The sequence below is a fragment of the Bombina bombina genome, chromosome 11, assembly GCF_027579735.1.
Source record: "Bombina bombina isolate aBomBom1 chromosome 11, aBomBom1.pri, whole genome shotgun sequence".
Classification (NCBI taxonomy): domain Eukaryota; kingdom Metazoa; phylum Chordata; class Amphibia; order Anura; family Bombinatoridae; genus Bombina; species Bombina bombina.
The window spans coordinates 147,276,332-147,289,354 of record NC_069509.1 but is presented as its reverse complement, the minus strand read 5'-3'; the positions used below and the strand labels follow the sequence as shown (position 1 = coordinate 147,289,354).

Here is a 13,023-nt window from a genome sequence, read left to right as displayed (position 1 = left end):
GTTTTTGTATCATTGGTTAAATGAAACCCAACATTTTAGTTTCATGATTCAGAAAGGCCATGCAATTTTTTTTTAAACATTTTCTTCTATTACATTTATTGTATTCTCTTGATAATCTTTGTTGAAGAGCATACCTAGGAAGGTAGCGTGTACCTGTCTCAAGCCCACTATGCCTTTAACAATTTTGTACACTTTGGAGCACTAGATAGCATGGGGGGGGGTTTGTATAATGTATAACATTGTTAAAAGCATTCATGCAAAACTGCAGCCATATAGTGCTCTAGAGATGTGCACGATCCTGAGCCTACCTAGGTATGCTTTTAAACAAAGAATTTTAAGAGAACAAAGCACATTTTGATAGTGGAAGTACATTAAGAACAAAGATAAATGATTTCCTGTACTGATAAAGCAGTCACTATGTAGAATATTTTTTTTCCCAAGTGCTCTGAATCCTGCGCATCCTTTACCGCTGCTGATTGGGTGACAGCAGTGCTTTGATTTAGATTAAATGTATAGTTCTAATTATCTTTTGGTGAATAACAAAGAATTGATTTGTTTGGATTACTTAGTTCTCTTCTTAAACTCAATTTCCCAGGGGAATCTGCGTTCGTGGCTGGAGGAGGCAGACTGTAGAGATCAGTACAGTGTTATCTTTGAGTCTGGAGATCGAACCACCATCTTCTGGAATGACGCTAAAGAACCTGTTCCAGTGGAGGAGAGAGCGGTAAGTAGTTATGTGAAGAGCCTTTGCCTTACATCATGTATTCATTCTCACAAATCAAATGAAAACAATACTACTTATATTGTTTGTAACTTTTAAATGCAAGTGTCTTGCTGATTTACATGTTCAAATATAGCATTATCTATCATAACGTCATCCGTATTCTTAAATAAGCCTGATAACACATAATGCATCATTGTTCTGTATAGCTTCTTGCTGATTTACATGTTCAAATATAGCAATATCTACCATAACGGCGTCGGTATTCTTAAATAAGCCAGATAACACATAATGCATCATTTTCCTACACCACCTCAGGACTTTCAGCTCCACTGTATTAAAACTTAGCAATGGTTAATCATACACAGTGGTTACTTAAGTTTTTTTTTTTCCTTCTTTCATCTAAAGAGGTGGACAGAGACGTATGTTCGGTGGTCTCCAAAAGGCACTTACCTGGCCACCTTCCATCAGAGAGGCATTGCTTTGTGGGGAGGTGAGAAGTTTAAGCAAATTCAGAGGTTCAGCCACCAGGGCGTACAGCTCATCGACTTTTCTCCATGTGAAAGGTAAAGAGGTGCTATTTTTGAAATCTTTGCCATATTACAGTTTTAATTTGCTGTTTTGTTACTTGTTAAATTGAATCTGATATTTCAAATTTATTTTAAGGGATACTAAACCCAAATTTGTTCTTTCATGATTCAGATAGAGTGTGCAATTTTAAGCAACTTTCTAATTTACTCCTATTATTAATTTTTCTTCGTTCTCCTGGCATCTTTATTTGAAAAATTAAGAATGTAAGCTTACAAGTGGCCCATCTTTGGTTCAGAACCTGGGTAGCGCTTGCTGATTCGTGGCTAAATGTAGCCCCCAATCAGCAAGCGTGATCCAGGGTGCTGAACTAAAAATGGGCGGCTCATAAGCTTACATTCTTGCTTTTTCAAATAAAGATACCAAGAGAACAAAGAACAATTTATGATGGGAGTAAATTAGAATGTTGCTTAAAATTGGATGCTCTATCTGAATCATGAGAGAACAAATTTGGGTTCAGTGTCCCTTTAACTTTGAAACCAGCGATTTAAGGCACAGTTCATCACCACTTCTGCTCACTATGATGTATATCTTGTGTGTTTATCTTCCCTGTGGTTAAATAGGAGCCTCACACAAGTGAGTTCCTGCACTCCTCAGGCAATGCTGTTTGGTGGTGTTCATTACCTACTTTGTTTGTTATACAGAATTTAAAGGGTCATTTTTATTTATTTTTCCTATAGGTATCTTGTTACGTTTAGCCCGCTAATGGACACACAAGATGACCCTCAAGCCATCATCATTTGGGATACCCTAACTGGTCACAATAGAAGAGGATTTCACTGCGAGACCTCAGCACATTGGCCAATTTTCAAGTATGTTTACTCTACAGATACAAGTGTTTGCCAAATTTCTGGCTTTGCTCATTGATGCAAATACTTGTTGAAAGATAAATGTGGCTGGTATTTACTGCTTCTCTTGCTCCGATTGCGGGAGGACAGGTTCCCTGTGTGGGACCCTTGTTTGCCAGCAGAATACTAAATGTGGCCGAGTAACTTTAGAATTAGCCACATTTCTTACACAAAACGCCATACTAATATGAATACACTTGCTCTATTGACTACTGCAAACTCCTGAGTGATTTCCCAACTCCTGCCTCTTCTTTCTCCAGTCTCTCATGAGTTCCTTGGCTAGAATCACCCACCTGAGTTGTTAATCCACATCAGCTACCATATTTTGCCTGTCCCTATATTGGCTCCCCATATGCTTTAAAATCCTTGTCAAATTATTGACCGTAAACTATTTTCTTTTCAGATGGAGTCATGATGGGAAATTCTTTGCTAGAATGACAGTAGATACACTTAGTATTTATGAAACACCTGTAAGTACCCACTGAAAATTAGTGAACTCATTTTTTTTTTTAAATATTATAATTTACTGTATTGACAAGGTCTCCAGTCACTCTTGTACAAATTAACAGTCGATTTTCTGTCCTCGGTGATCTTTAAATGTAATGGTTGGAGCAGGTGGTGCTTTAAGGGATACTAAACCCACATTTTTTTCTTTATCGATTCAGATAAAGAAGCAATCTTAAAGGGCCATTAAACCCAAACATTTTCTTTCACGATTCAGATAGAGAATACAATTTTAAACAACATTCCAATTTACTTCTATTATCTAATTTGCTGCAATCTTTAGATATCCTTTGTTAAAGAAATAGCAATGCACATTGGTGAGCCAATCACATGAGGCATCTATGTGCAGCTACCAATCAGAAGCTACTGAGCCTATCTAGATATGCTTTTCAGGAAAGAATATCAAGAAAATTAAGCAAATTAGATAATTGAAGTAAATTAGAAAGTTGTTTAAAATGGTATTATCTATCTAAATAATGAAAAACATTTTGGGTTTAATGTCCCTTTAAGCAACTTTCTAATTTACTTCTATTATCAATATTTATTTTGTTCTCTTGCTATCTTTATTTAAAAAGCAAGAATGTAAAGCTTAGGAACCGGCCCATTTTAGGTTCAGCACCCTGGATAGTCTTTGCTTATTGGTGACTACATTCAGCCAATCAATCAGCAAGCGTAATCCAGTTTCTGAACCAAAAATGGTCCGGCTCCTAATCTTTACATTCCTGCTTTTTAAATAAAGATGGCAAAAGAATGAAGAAAAATGAATAGGAGTAAATTAGAAAGTTGCTTAAAATTGCTGCTCTATCTGAATCAAATTTTTTGGGGATTTTGTGCCCCTTTTAAAGAAACTGTAAACTAAAAATTAGACTTTCATGTATCAGAGCAAGTTTAAACAACTTTCCAATTTGCTTCTTTTAACCAAACTGCTTCACTCTTTTTGTATGCTTTGTCGAAAAGCAAACCTAGATATGCTCAGGAGCAGCAATGCCGTTCTGAGAACTAGCTGCTGATTGGTAGCTGCCTCTTATTTGCTCACCTAATGTGTTTAGCTACTTCCCAGTAGTTCAGCACTGCTCCTTGCCCTTTTTAAAAACATCTTATTAGACTTGGAATTTTATATTAAATGGACAGTAAGTCAAAATTAAACTTATTAATAGAAGTAAATTGCATAGTTTTAAAATTCTATGCCCTATCCAAAGTTTATCAATGTTGCTTAGTTCTCTTGTATCCTTTGTTAAAAAGTAATCCTGGGTGAGCTCAGGAGCGTGCACCTGTGTTTAGCCATCTTGCAGCAGTGTTAGCAATATTGCTTATCAGTATTATACAGTTACATACACTGCTGCCACAGAATGCTACAGATACTCTGGCAGACAATTTTGCAACTATGTATTAGTGTTACAAGCACTGCTGCCAGATGGGCAAGGACACAGACACGCTTCTGAGCTCACCTAAGATTACTTTCCATCTAAAGGGGAGGAGAGTCCATGGCTTCATTCATTACTGTTGGGAATTAAAGAACCTGGCCACCAGGAGGGAAAGACACCCCAGCCAAAGTCTTAATTACCTCCCCCACTTCCCTCATCCCTCAGTCATTCTTTGCCTTTCGTCACAGGAGAATGGCAGAGAAGTGCCAAAGATTGGAGTAGTCTCATATGGAGGGTAGTACTCTGCATTGGGACTGGAGTTTTAAGTAGTCCTGTCAGCCTCTCAGTGAGAGCCTGGGCGAAAGTTAGTCCGGAGATGCATGGAGAGTCTTTCTGCGAAACCATCCTAACTCATATTAACAGCTCCACAAGCAATCGGCGTTGACGAGTTTTGCTTTCTGAACTCAAGTCCATGTCAGGAGCGAGGCTACTAACCTGTCGCACATGAAGGGCCGTGTTTCTGGTAAGATCGTTTCATCTTTTTATTACATAATAATAACACGGAAGACAGGGTCACAGTGTGATGCCTTTTATCTTTACAGAATCAAGGGTTAATATTCCTGGAAAGGGGATTATTGAACAGGGGGGGTTTATACATGATATTGTGTCATTGTTGCGTTATGTGTGAGATGAGGCTCTGGCAATGTGTGGAACTTTCAGGTTACTTACGGGAGTATTGCGCTGTCCTTTTTTGGTGCGTTTTTCTCCTTAGTTCAGGGGCGGTCCTGCCAGGCATTCCATGTGACCGGGTGTGGCTACCTCTCTCCCCTGTTGCAAAAAATCCAAGAGTGTGGCAGCACAACAGATTTTTGTTTTGAACACACAAGGAAAAACAGCAGAGCAACGTTTCGGTAGTGTGTCCCTTTGTCAAGCTGATTTTACACTAAACATATTGAGAATTTATACACAGCCCCCACTAGAGGGCACTAACGCATATACACAAAAGTTAACTCTATAGTATCCATACAACAAACAATCACTGTGATGGATCAATGTACATAATTTGTCGTAAATCAACATTCACCTTATATATACTGTACAAAATTACCAAAAATACAATAGAGTATAATGATACATTTCCTACAAAAAAATAAAAATAACTGATAATACAATTCCTACACATTATGATGACAGAAATTTATATACTGCTATATAAATAAATCTCAAAACATCCTAGTATAAATTTACATCCTAGTGAGCAGTTAACCCAATATCAAACACTATTTTCACCTGTAAATTCCATAAAAAGGTAATATATAAAGATGTTTTTACAAAAACACAGATAAATCTAACTCTCTATTTAGCCCAGAGGGTTCTAACGTAACAAGCTTGTAGATCCAGAAGGCCTCACGTTGTTTCAGTAAACATTCTCTATCCCCACCATGACGTGGCTTCTGAAACCTGAGTTGTTTTATAGCATGACCCATCTTAAGAAAATGGTGGGCAATGGGGGCAGTGACTTTTTTTTTTGTACGTATGTTACTCTTGTGTTCAATGACTATGTCGCAGATGCTACGGGTGCTCTCGCCCACGTAGCTTCGCCCACAGGGGCATTTAATTAAATAGACTACAAAACTAGAGAGACATGTGAGGTATCCCTTAATATTATACTTATGGCCAGTGGTTGGATGATAAAATACTGAACCTTTTATGAGATTGCCACAACAAGAGCAGTTTAAACTGCCATTATTTTTCTTAGTGATATAACTTTGAGTGTTATCTAACCTTTTAGTACCAATATCCGCTCTTACCAAGTAGTGTCGCTAGTTTGGACTTCTCTTGTAAGCCGGCATAGGGGTATGTTTAAACTCTACAACCTCAGGGTTACATTTACCCAACATGTCCCAATGCTTCCTAATTATTTTTTGGATGATGTGACTGAGCATTATATTCGAATACAAAGACCATTCTACCATCATTCTTTTTATCTTTTGTGTTCCCTCTCAATGTCCCAACTTTTGGGCGTAACAATGACTCTAGGGATAGATGAAACAGATTGCTTCTCTTTATTAATAATGGATATAGGATAACCCTGTTCCAAAAATCTAATGCTCGTTTCATTCAATCTACACTTAGAAACCATTTCATCAGAAACTATTTTTCATACCCTCAGGAACTGACTCCTGGGAAGGGCTTTAAAGAGAGATGGAGGATGGGCACTATTAAAATGCAAAAGGCTGTTACGGTCTGTTTCCTTCCTATACAGATCTACTTGTAAACCAGACTTAGACTTAATAATTCTTGTGTCCAAAAATGTAATACTCTCTTCACTCCACTCCAACTTAAATCTGATGTGATTGGTAGTCACATTCAGGTCATTAACAAAAGCAACCCCTGTTGATCAGCGGCACAGGAGACAAAAAGATTTCTGTAGTCCGGGTCATAAGAAGTGGTGAGTGCCCCGGCCATTGGTGGTTATAAAGGTGCCTAATTATTAAGTTAATCTAGTTCATAATATAGGCGCAAGCTATGGAGGACTCTGACGCGTTTGAGGGCTCTCCCTCTTTAACAAGGTCTCATTCCTGTGTTTATTGTGAGGAAGTTCTGGTAGAACAGCCTGCTCAACTATGTTCCACATGCCTTGATAAAGTTGCGACATCCAAAAGCAAACTGATGTCTAGTACTACTAAGCCGTCCACCTCTGAGGGTTCCCCGTCCCGTGAGGTGCGTTCCCTACTTTGATGTCCAAGTGCACATGCAGCACCCCAGGGTCCAACTATTACTCTTGCGGGAGATATTTGTTAGGTTCTTTTCTCCTTCTTCCTTTAAGAAACTTTTCCCAGTTCCAGACTCTCGGCTTGAGCTGTGGGGTACTGTCCCTAAGGTGGATGGTGCTATCTCCACGCTCGCAAAGCGGACAACTATTCCACTCGAGGATAGTTCGTCGTTTAAGGAGCCCATGGATAAAAAGTTGGAAAACATGTTAAGGAAAATTTTTCAACCCACAGGGTTTGTTTTTTCAGCCAGCAGCGGCCGTAGCCGCAGTTTCCGGAGCTGCGACATATTGGTGTGAATCCCTGTGTGAAATGGTCGAGGGAGAGACTTCCATTGACAAGGTACAGGAGAAGATTAAGGTGCTGAAGGTCACCAATTCTTTTATCTGTGATGCCAATATGCAAATTATTTACCTGAACACTAAGGTGTCAGGTTTTTCCGTTTTTAGCTCGCAGGGCTCTGTGGCTAAAGTCTTGGTCTGCGGACATGACCTCTAAGTTGAGGCTGTTTTCCCTGCCTTTTCAAGGAAAGATTCTGTTCGGTCCAGGATTGGATTCGATCATATCCACGGTTACGGGATGCGAGGGAGCTTTCCTACCGCAGGATAAGAACGCTAAGCCTAAAGGATCTACTTTTCGTCCCTTTGGTGCGGACATGACCCAGCGCCCGCAGCGGAAGCGGACCAGTCCAAGGAAACTTGGAAGCTTGCTCATTCTTGGAACAAGTCTAAGCAGAGCAAAAAGCCAGCCGAGACAAAATCGGCATGAAGGTGAGGCTCCCAACCGGTCTCCGGACCAAGTAGGGGGGCAGATTATCTCTCCTCAGAAGCCTGGTTGCAGGACGTTCAGGACCCTTGGGTTCTGGAAGTTGTCGCCCAGGGTTACAGGATAGGGTTCAGTTCCCATCCGCAGATTCCTCCTGTCAAACCTGTCTTCAAGACCAGAAAAGAGAGAGGCTTTTCTAGAGTGTGTGAGGGATCTCTCTTCTCTCTGTGTTATCGTACCAGTACCCCAAGCAGAAAGGGGTCTAGGGTACTATTAAAATCTTTTTTGTGGTTCCCAAGAAAGAGGGCACGTTCCGCCCGATTCTCGACCTAAAGTGTTTAAACAAGTTTGAGTGTTCCATTGTTCAAAATGGAAACAATCAGCTATTCTGCCCCTAGTTCAAGAGGGACAGTTCATGACAACCATAGACTTGAAGGACGCTTACCTTCATGTGCCAATTCATAGGGACCACTTCAAGTTCCTAAGATTTGCGTTTCTGGACCAACATTTCCAGTTTGTGGCCTTTCCCTTTGGTCTGGCAACAGCCCCGAGAGTCTTCATGAAGGTTCTGGGGGCGCTTCTTGCAGTGGCCAGATCCAGAGGCATTGCTGTTGAGCCCTATCTGGACGACATCCTAGTCTAGGTGCCAACGCTCAATCTCTCAGAGGATCATTTTGAGGGCTCTTCTTCTTTTGCTCCAATCTCACGGTTGGAAGATCAACTCAGAAAAGAGTTCCCTGGTTCCCAGCAACAGGGTGGAGTTCCTGGGCACGATAATATACTTTGTCCATAAAAACATTCCTCACAGACCATCGACGCAGGAAGATTGCGTCCTCTTGTCTTGTCCTTCGGTGACTCAGTGTATAGAGGTGATCGGACTCATGGTTTCCAGCATAGACGTCATTCCATTCGCCAGGTTCCATCTCAGATCTCTTCAGTTGTGCATGTTGAGACAGTGTAATGGAGATTATTCAGATCTATCACAGCAGATATCCATGGATGCTCTAACTTGGATCTCCCTCTTGGTGGATCTGTCGGGAGCAACTGTCCATAGGGACATCCTTCCTGAGACTGTCCTGGGAGATTGTGACCACGGACGCGAGTCTGGCAGGATGGGGAGCTGTTTGGGGTGCCAGGATGGCACAAACAAGATGGACCTGAGAGCAGTGTCTCCATCCGATAAATATTCAGGAACTTCGAGTAATCTACAATGCTCTGAAGGCATGGCCTCCTCTGGGGTCGTTCAGATTCCATACCGACATTACCTCAGTGGCTTACATCAACCATCAGGGAGGTACGAAGAGTTCCCTAGCCATGATGGAGGTGTTTTGGATTTTGGAGTGGGCGGAGTCCCACAGTTACATGCTCTAAGTGATTCACATTCCAGGTGTGGACAACTGGGAAGCAGACTTTCTCAGCAGGCAATCCTTCCATCCGGGGGAATGGTCTCTTCACCCCGAAGTGTTTGCGGAGATTTGTCTCAGGTGGGGAACGCCGGAGATAGATCTCATGTCATCCAGACTCAATTGCAAGCTACCCTGATACGTGGTCCAGGGATCTCCAGGCAGAGCTGATGGATGCCTTAGCAGTGCCTTGGGGGTTCAGCCTAGCTTACATTTTTCCACCGTTACCACTTCTACCCGTGTAGTGGCACTCATCAAACAGTAGCAAGCTTCGGCCATTCTGATGGCTCCATCGTGGCCGCGGAGGACGTGGTTTGCGGATCTGGTGGGGATGTCATCCTATCCACCGTGGAGGTTACCCTGTCACAGGGATCTGCTGGAACAGGGTCCTTTTCAACCTCAAAATCTTGATTCTCTGAGGCTAAGTGTGTGGAGATTGAACGCCTAGTCTTGGCCAAGAGAGGCTTTTCTGAAAGTGTGATTAATACTCTCATTCAGGCAAGGAAGCCAGTCACTTGTCGCATCTACCATAAGGTGTGGAGGACTTACTTGTCCTGGTGCCAGAAGCATGGATATCCTTGGCATAAGGTGTAGGTATCCAGGATGCTTTCCTTTCTCCAAGACAGTTTGGAGAAGGGTCTTGCCGCCAGTTCCTTAAGGGGACAGATCTCTGCATTATCAGTTTTTGTTGCATAGGAGACTCACTGAGCTCCCTGACATCCAATCCTTTGTTCAGGCTCTGTCTAGAATCAGGCATGTCTTTAGACAGTCTGCTCCCCCGTGGAGCTTAAACTTGGTCCTTAAGGTGTTGCAGAAGGTTCCGTTTGACCCTATGCATTCCGTTGACATTAAGATTCTGTCCTGGAAGGTTCTCTTCCTGATGGCCATTGCATCGGTACACAGAGTATCTGAACTGGCTGCCTTTGCAATGTGAGCCTCCTTATCTGGTTTTTCATGCGGATAAAGCTGTGCTTCGCACTGGTTTGGGGTTTCTTCCCAATGTGGTGTCTGACCGTAACATAAATCAGGAAATAGTTGTTCCTCCTTTGTGTCCTAACCCTTCCTCTTCTAAGGAGAGGTTACTTCATAATCTGGATGTGGTCCGTGCCTTAAAGTTCTATCTTTAGGCTACAAAGGATTTCAGACAGTCTACATCTCTTTTTGTGGTGTATTCAGTTAAGTGCAAGGGGCAGAGAGCCTCTTCTACTTTTTGTCCTTTTGGTTGTAGAGTTTGATTCGCTTGACCTATGAGACAGTGGGGACATAAGCCTCCTCAGAGGATCATGGCTCATTCATCTAGAGCTGTGGCTTCATCTTGGGCCTTCAAGAATGAGGCCTCTATGGAGCAAATTTGTAAGGCGGCTACTTGGTCCTCCTTACACACTTTTACAAAGTTTTACAAATGTGACGTTTTTGCTTCTGCGGAAGCTGTTTTTTGGAGATAGGGCACCATAGCCTGCAAAACCTTAGATTAGGGGTCCGCCTTTTACCCTCCAGTTTCATTCAGTGTCCTATAGAACTTGGGTATATGTTCCCAACAGTAATGAATGAAGCCGTGGACTCTCTTCCCCTTTAGATGGAAAACATAAATTATGCTTACCTGATAATTTAAATTTTCTTCGAGGGGAGGAGAGTCCACGGCTCCCGTCCGTTTCTCCGATGGGTGGACCTAAATTTAATCCTCTTCTGGCACCGTTTATACACGATATTTCTCCTACTGTTCCTTGTTTCCTCGGCAGAATGACTGGGGGATGAGGGAAGTGGGGGAGGTATGTAAGCCTTTGGCTGGGGTGTGTTTGCCGCCTCCTGGTGGCCAGGTTCTTAATTCCCAACAGTAATGAATGAAGCCATGGACTCTCCTCCCCTCAATGGAAATGAAATTATCAGGTAAGCATAATTTGTTTTTTAACAAAGGATACAAGAGAACTAAGCAAAATGGATAATCAACATTACATGCTCTTTCTGAAGCATGAACGTTTCATTTGGACTTTTTGTCCATTTTAATTTTAGACCTGAACAACACTATTTCCTTTTTGATTAGGTAAAACCATATGTTTGCAGTTTTGATTTTAATTTTTTTTATTTTTTGTGTTCTAGTCTATGGGCTTGTTGGACAAAAAGAGCTTGAAAATCCCTGATATAAAGTAAGTCAGAAAAACATTGTACATATTTAAAAAAAAAAAAAATATTTAGTTATGTTTTGTTTCAGCTGAAAATTTAAATTTAAATTATAATTGTTTTGTTTTTTTCAGGGACTTCTCGTGGTCTCCAGGAGGTAACATAATTGCATTTTGGGTACCAGAAGAGAAAGATATCCCTGCCAGGGTAACATTAATGCAGCTCCCATCTAGGCAAGAAATAAGAGTCAGAAATCTGTTTAATGTTGTTGACTGCAAGCTGCACTGGCAGAAGAACGGGGATTATCTTTGTGTGAAAGTGGACAGAACACCGAAAGGCACACAGGTGAGGATTTATTGCAAATCTTCCTGCTGTGTTTGTGGATACACGCGCTCAGGTGCATAACACATTTGGGACACTGTGTTTGGTTTAAAGCTAGCATGGGTGGCTGTAGATTAAAGACCTAGGTATTCTTTAATATTATTTGTATATGATTATCTCCTCTCTTCGCTCCTTGTTCCTCTTACTCTTTGCTTTTATATTATATTGTGTAGCAGTATTATTATACTGCTACACATTGTTGCAAATGGTCTATTTTTTAAATCTTCCCTTTTCATTTATTTTATGTGAACAGGGTATGGTGACCAACTTTGAAATCTTCAGAATGAGAGAGAAGCAGGTTCCAGTTGATGTTTTTGAAATGAAAGGCGAGTCTCCTTTTATTGCCCTCCTATCAAAATGTTGACATTCAGAATATCCGCTTTTAAATGTGTGAAGCAGGATGAACTTTAAAGGGACATGAAATCCAAATGTTTCTTTAATGATTTAGACCATGTATTTTTAAACAACTAATTTAATTGTGTTAATTTTTCTTCATTCTCTGCTTGTTAAAAAGCAGGGACGGAAGCTCAGGAGCATGCACGTTTCTGGAGCACTATATATTAGTTTTGCTACAATGTTATACATTAGCAAGGGCACTAGAGGGCAGCACTATTTGTCATGTAATGCACCAGTCCAGACGTGCACGCTATCTATCTAGGTATCTATTTAACAAAGGAATAACAAGAACAAAGCAAATTTGATAATAGAAGTAAATTCGAATACTTTTTTTTCCCCGTATTTTTTTTGTTTGTAATTTTTTTACTTTTTGTTTTTTTTATTTTTTCTTGTATTCTCTGATTCATTAAAGAAATGTTTTGGGTTTCATGTCCCTTTTTAAGACTGTAATTTAACCTGCTGTGTTTCCATGTCTGAATAAGGGGGATTGTAGAAAAGCTTTTATAACAATTAGCGTTATGACTGCAGTAGTTGTGTGTAAATTATGTTCAGTGAGAAACCCAAAGTTTGTGGAATTTTTATTTTTATTTTTGTTTTATATGATCGCATTTGGCAGCAAAAAAAGAATAAAAAACAGAGGCGCCACCATGGCCTAATATCGCCAGTACAGGTAAAATGAGCAGCAATATGAGAATGTGAATATTCACAAACATAAAGCACCCCACTGGTGCTAGTAGAGCAGACTGACACTTCTCAGTGGTTCAGCACACTGTATCCAAAGCGCAGAGACAGTCAGGAATCCTCTGACACTCCAATGTATATGTGCCTATGGATAAAGGAAAAAGCAACACGACATGGCCCAATATCATCAAGACAAGGGGAAAATAATACCAATTGCTTGCACTTACAAGGTGCCCACCATCTTGTAAGTGCAAGCAATTGGTATTATTTTCCCCTTGTCCTGATGATATTGGGCCATGTTGTGTTGCTTTTTCCTTTATCCATAGGCACATATACATTGGAGTGTCAGAGGATTCCTGACTGTCTCTGCGCTTTGGATACAGTGTGCTGAACCACTGAGAAGTGTCAGTCTGCTCTACTAGCACCAGCGGGGTGCTTTATGTTTGTGAGTATTCACATTCTCATATTGCTGCTCATTTT

General features: G+C 40.9%; 1 protein-coding gene across 1 annotated transcript in view; it reads left to right on the top strand.

The window, feature by feature from the left end:
• EIF3B (eukaryotic translation initiation factor 3 subunit B) overlaps window positions 1–13,023 on the top strand; it is a 60,364-nt gene that overhangs the window by 34,625 nt on the left and 12,716 nt on the right. Inside the window, exons 5-11 of the mRNA XM_053694972.1 lie at window positions 596–724; window positions 1,130–1,287; window positions 1,990–2,121; window positions 2,561–2,627; window positions 11,065–11,111; window positions 11,220–11,430; window positions 11,720–11,792. Of these exons, the coding sequence (XP_053550947.1) occupies window positions 596–724; window positions 1,130–1,287; window positions 1,990–2,121; window positions 2,561–2,627; window positions 11,065–11,111; window positions 11,220–11,430; window positions 11,720–11,792 (817 nt within the window). The remainder of the gene's footprint in view (window positions 1–595; window positions 725–1,129; window positions 1,288–1,989; window positions 2,122–2,560; window positions 2,628–11,064; window positions 11,112–11,219; window positions 11,431–11,719; window positions 11,793–13,023) is intronic.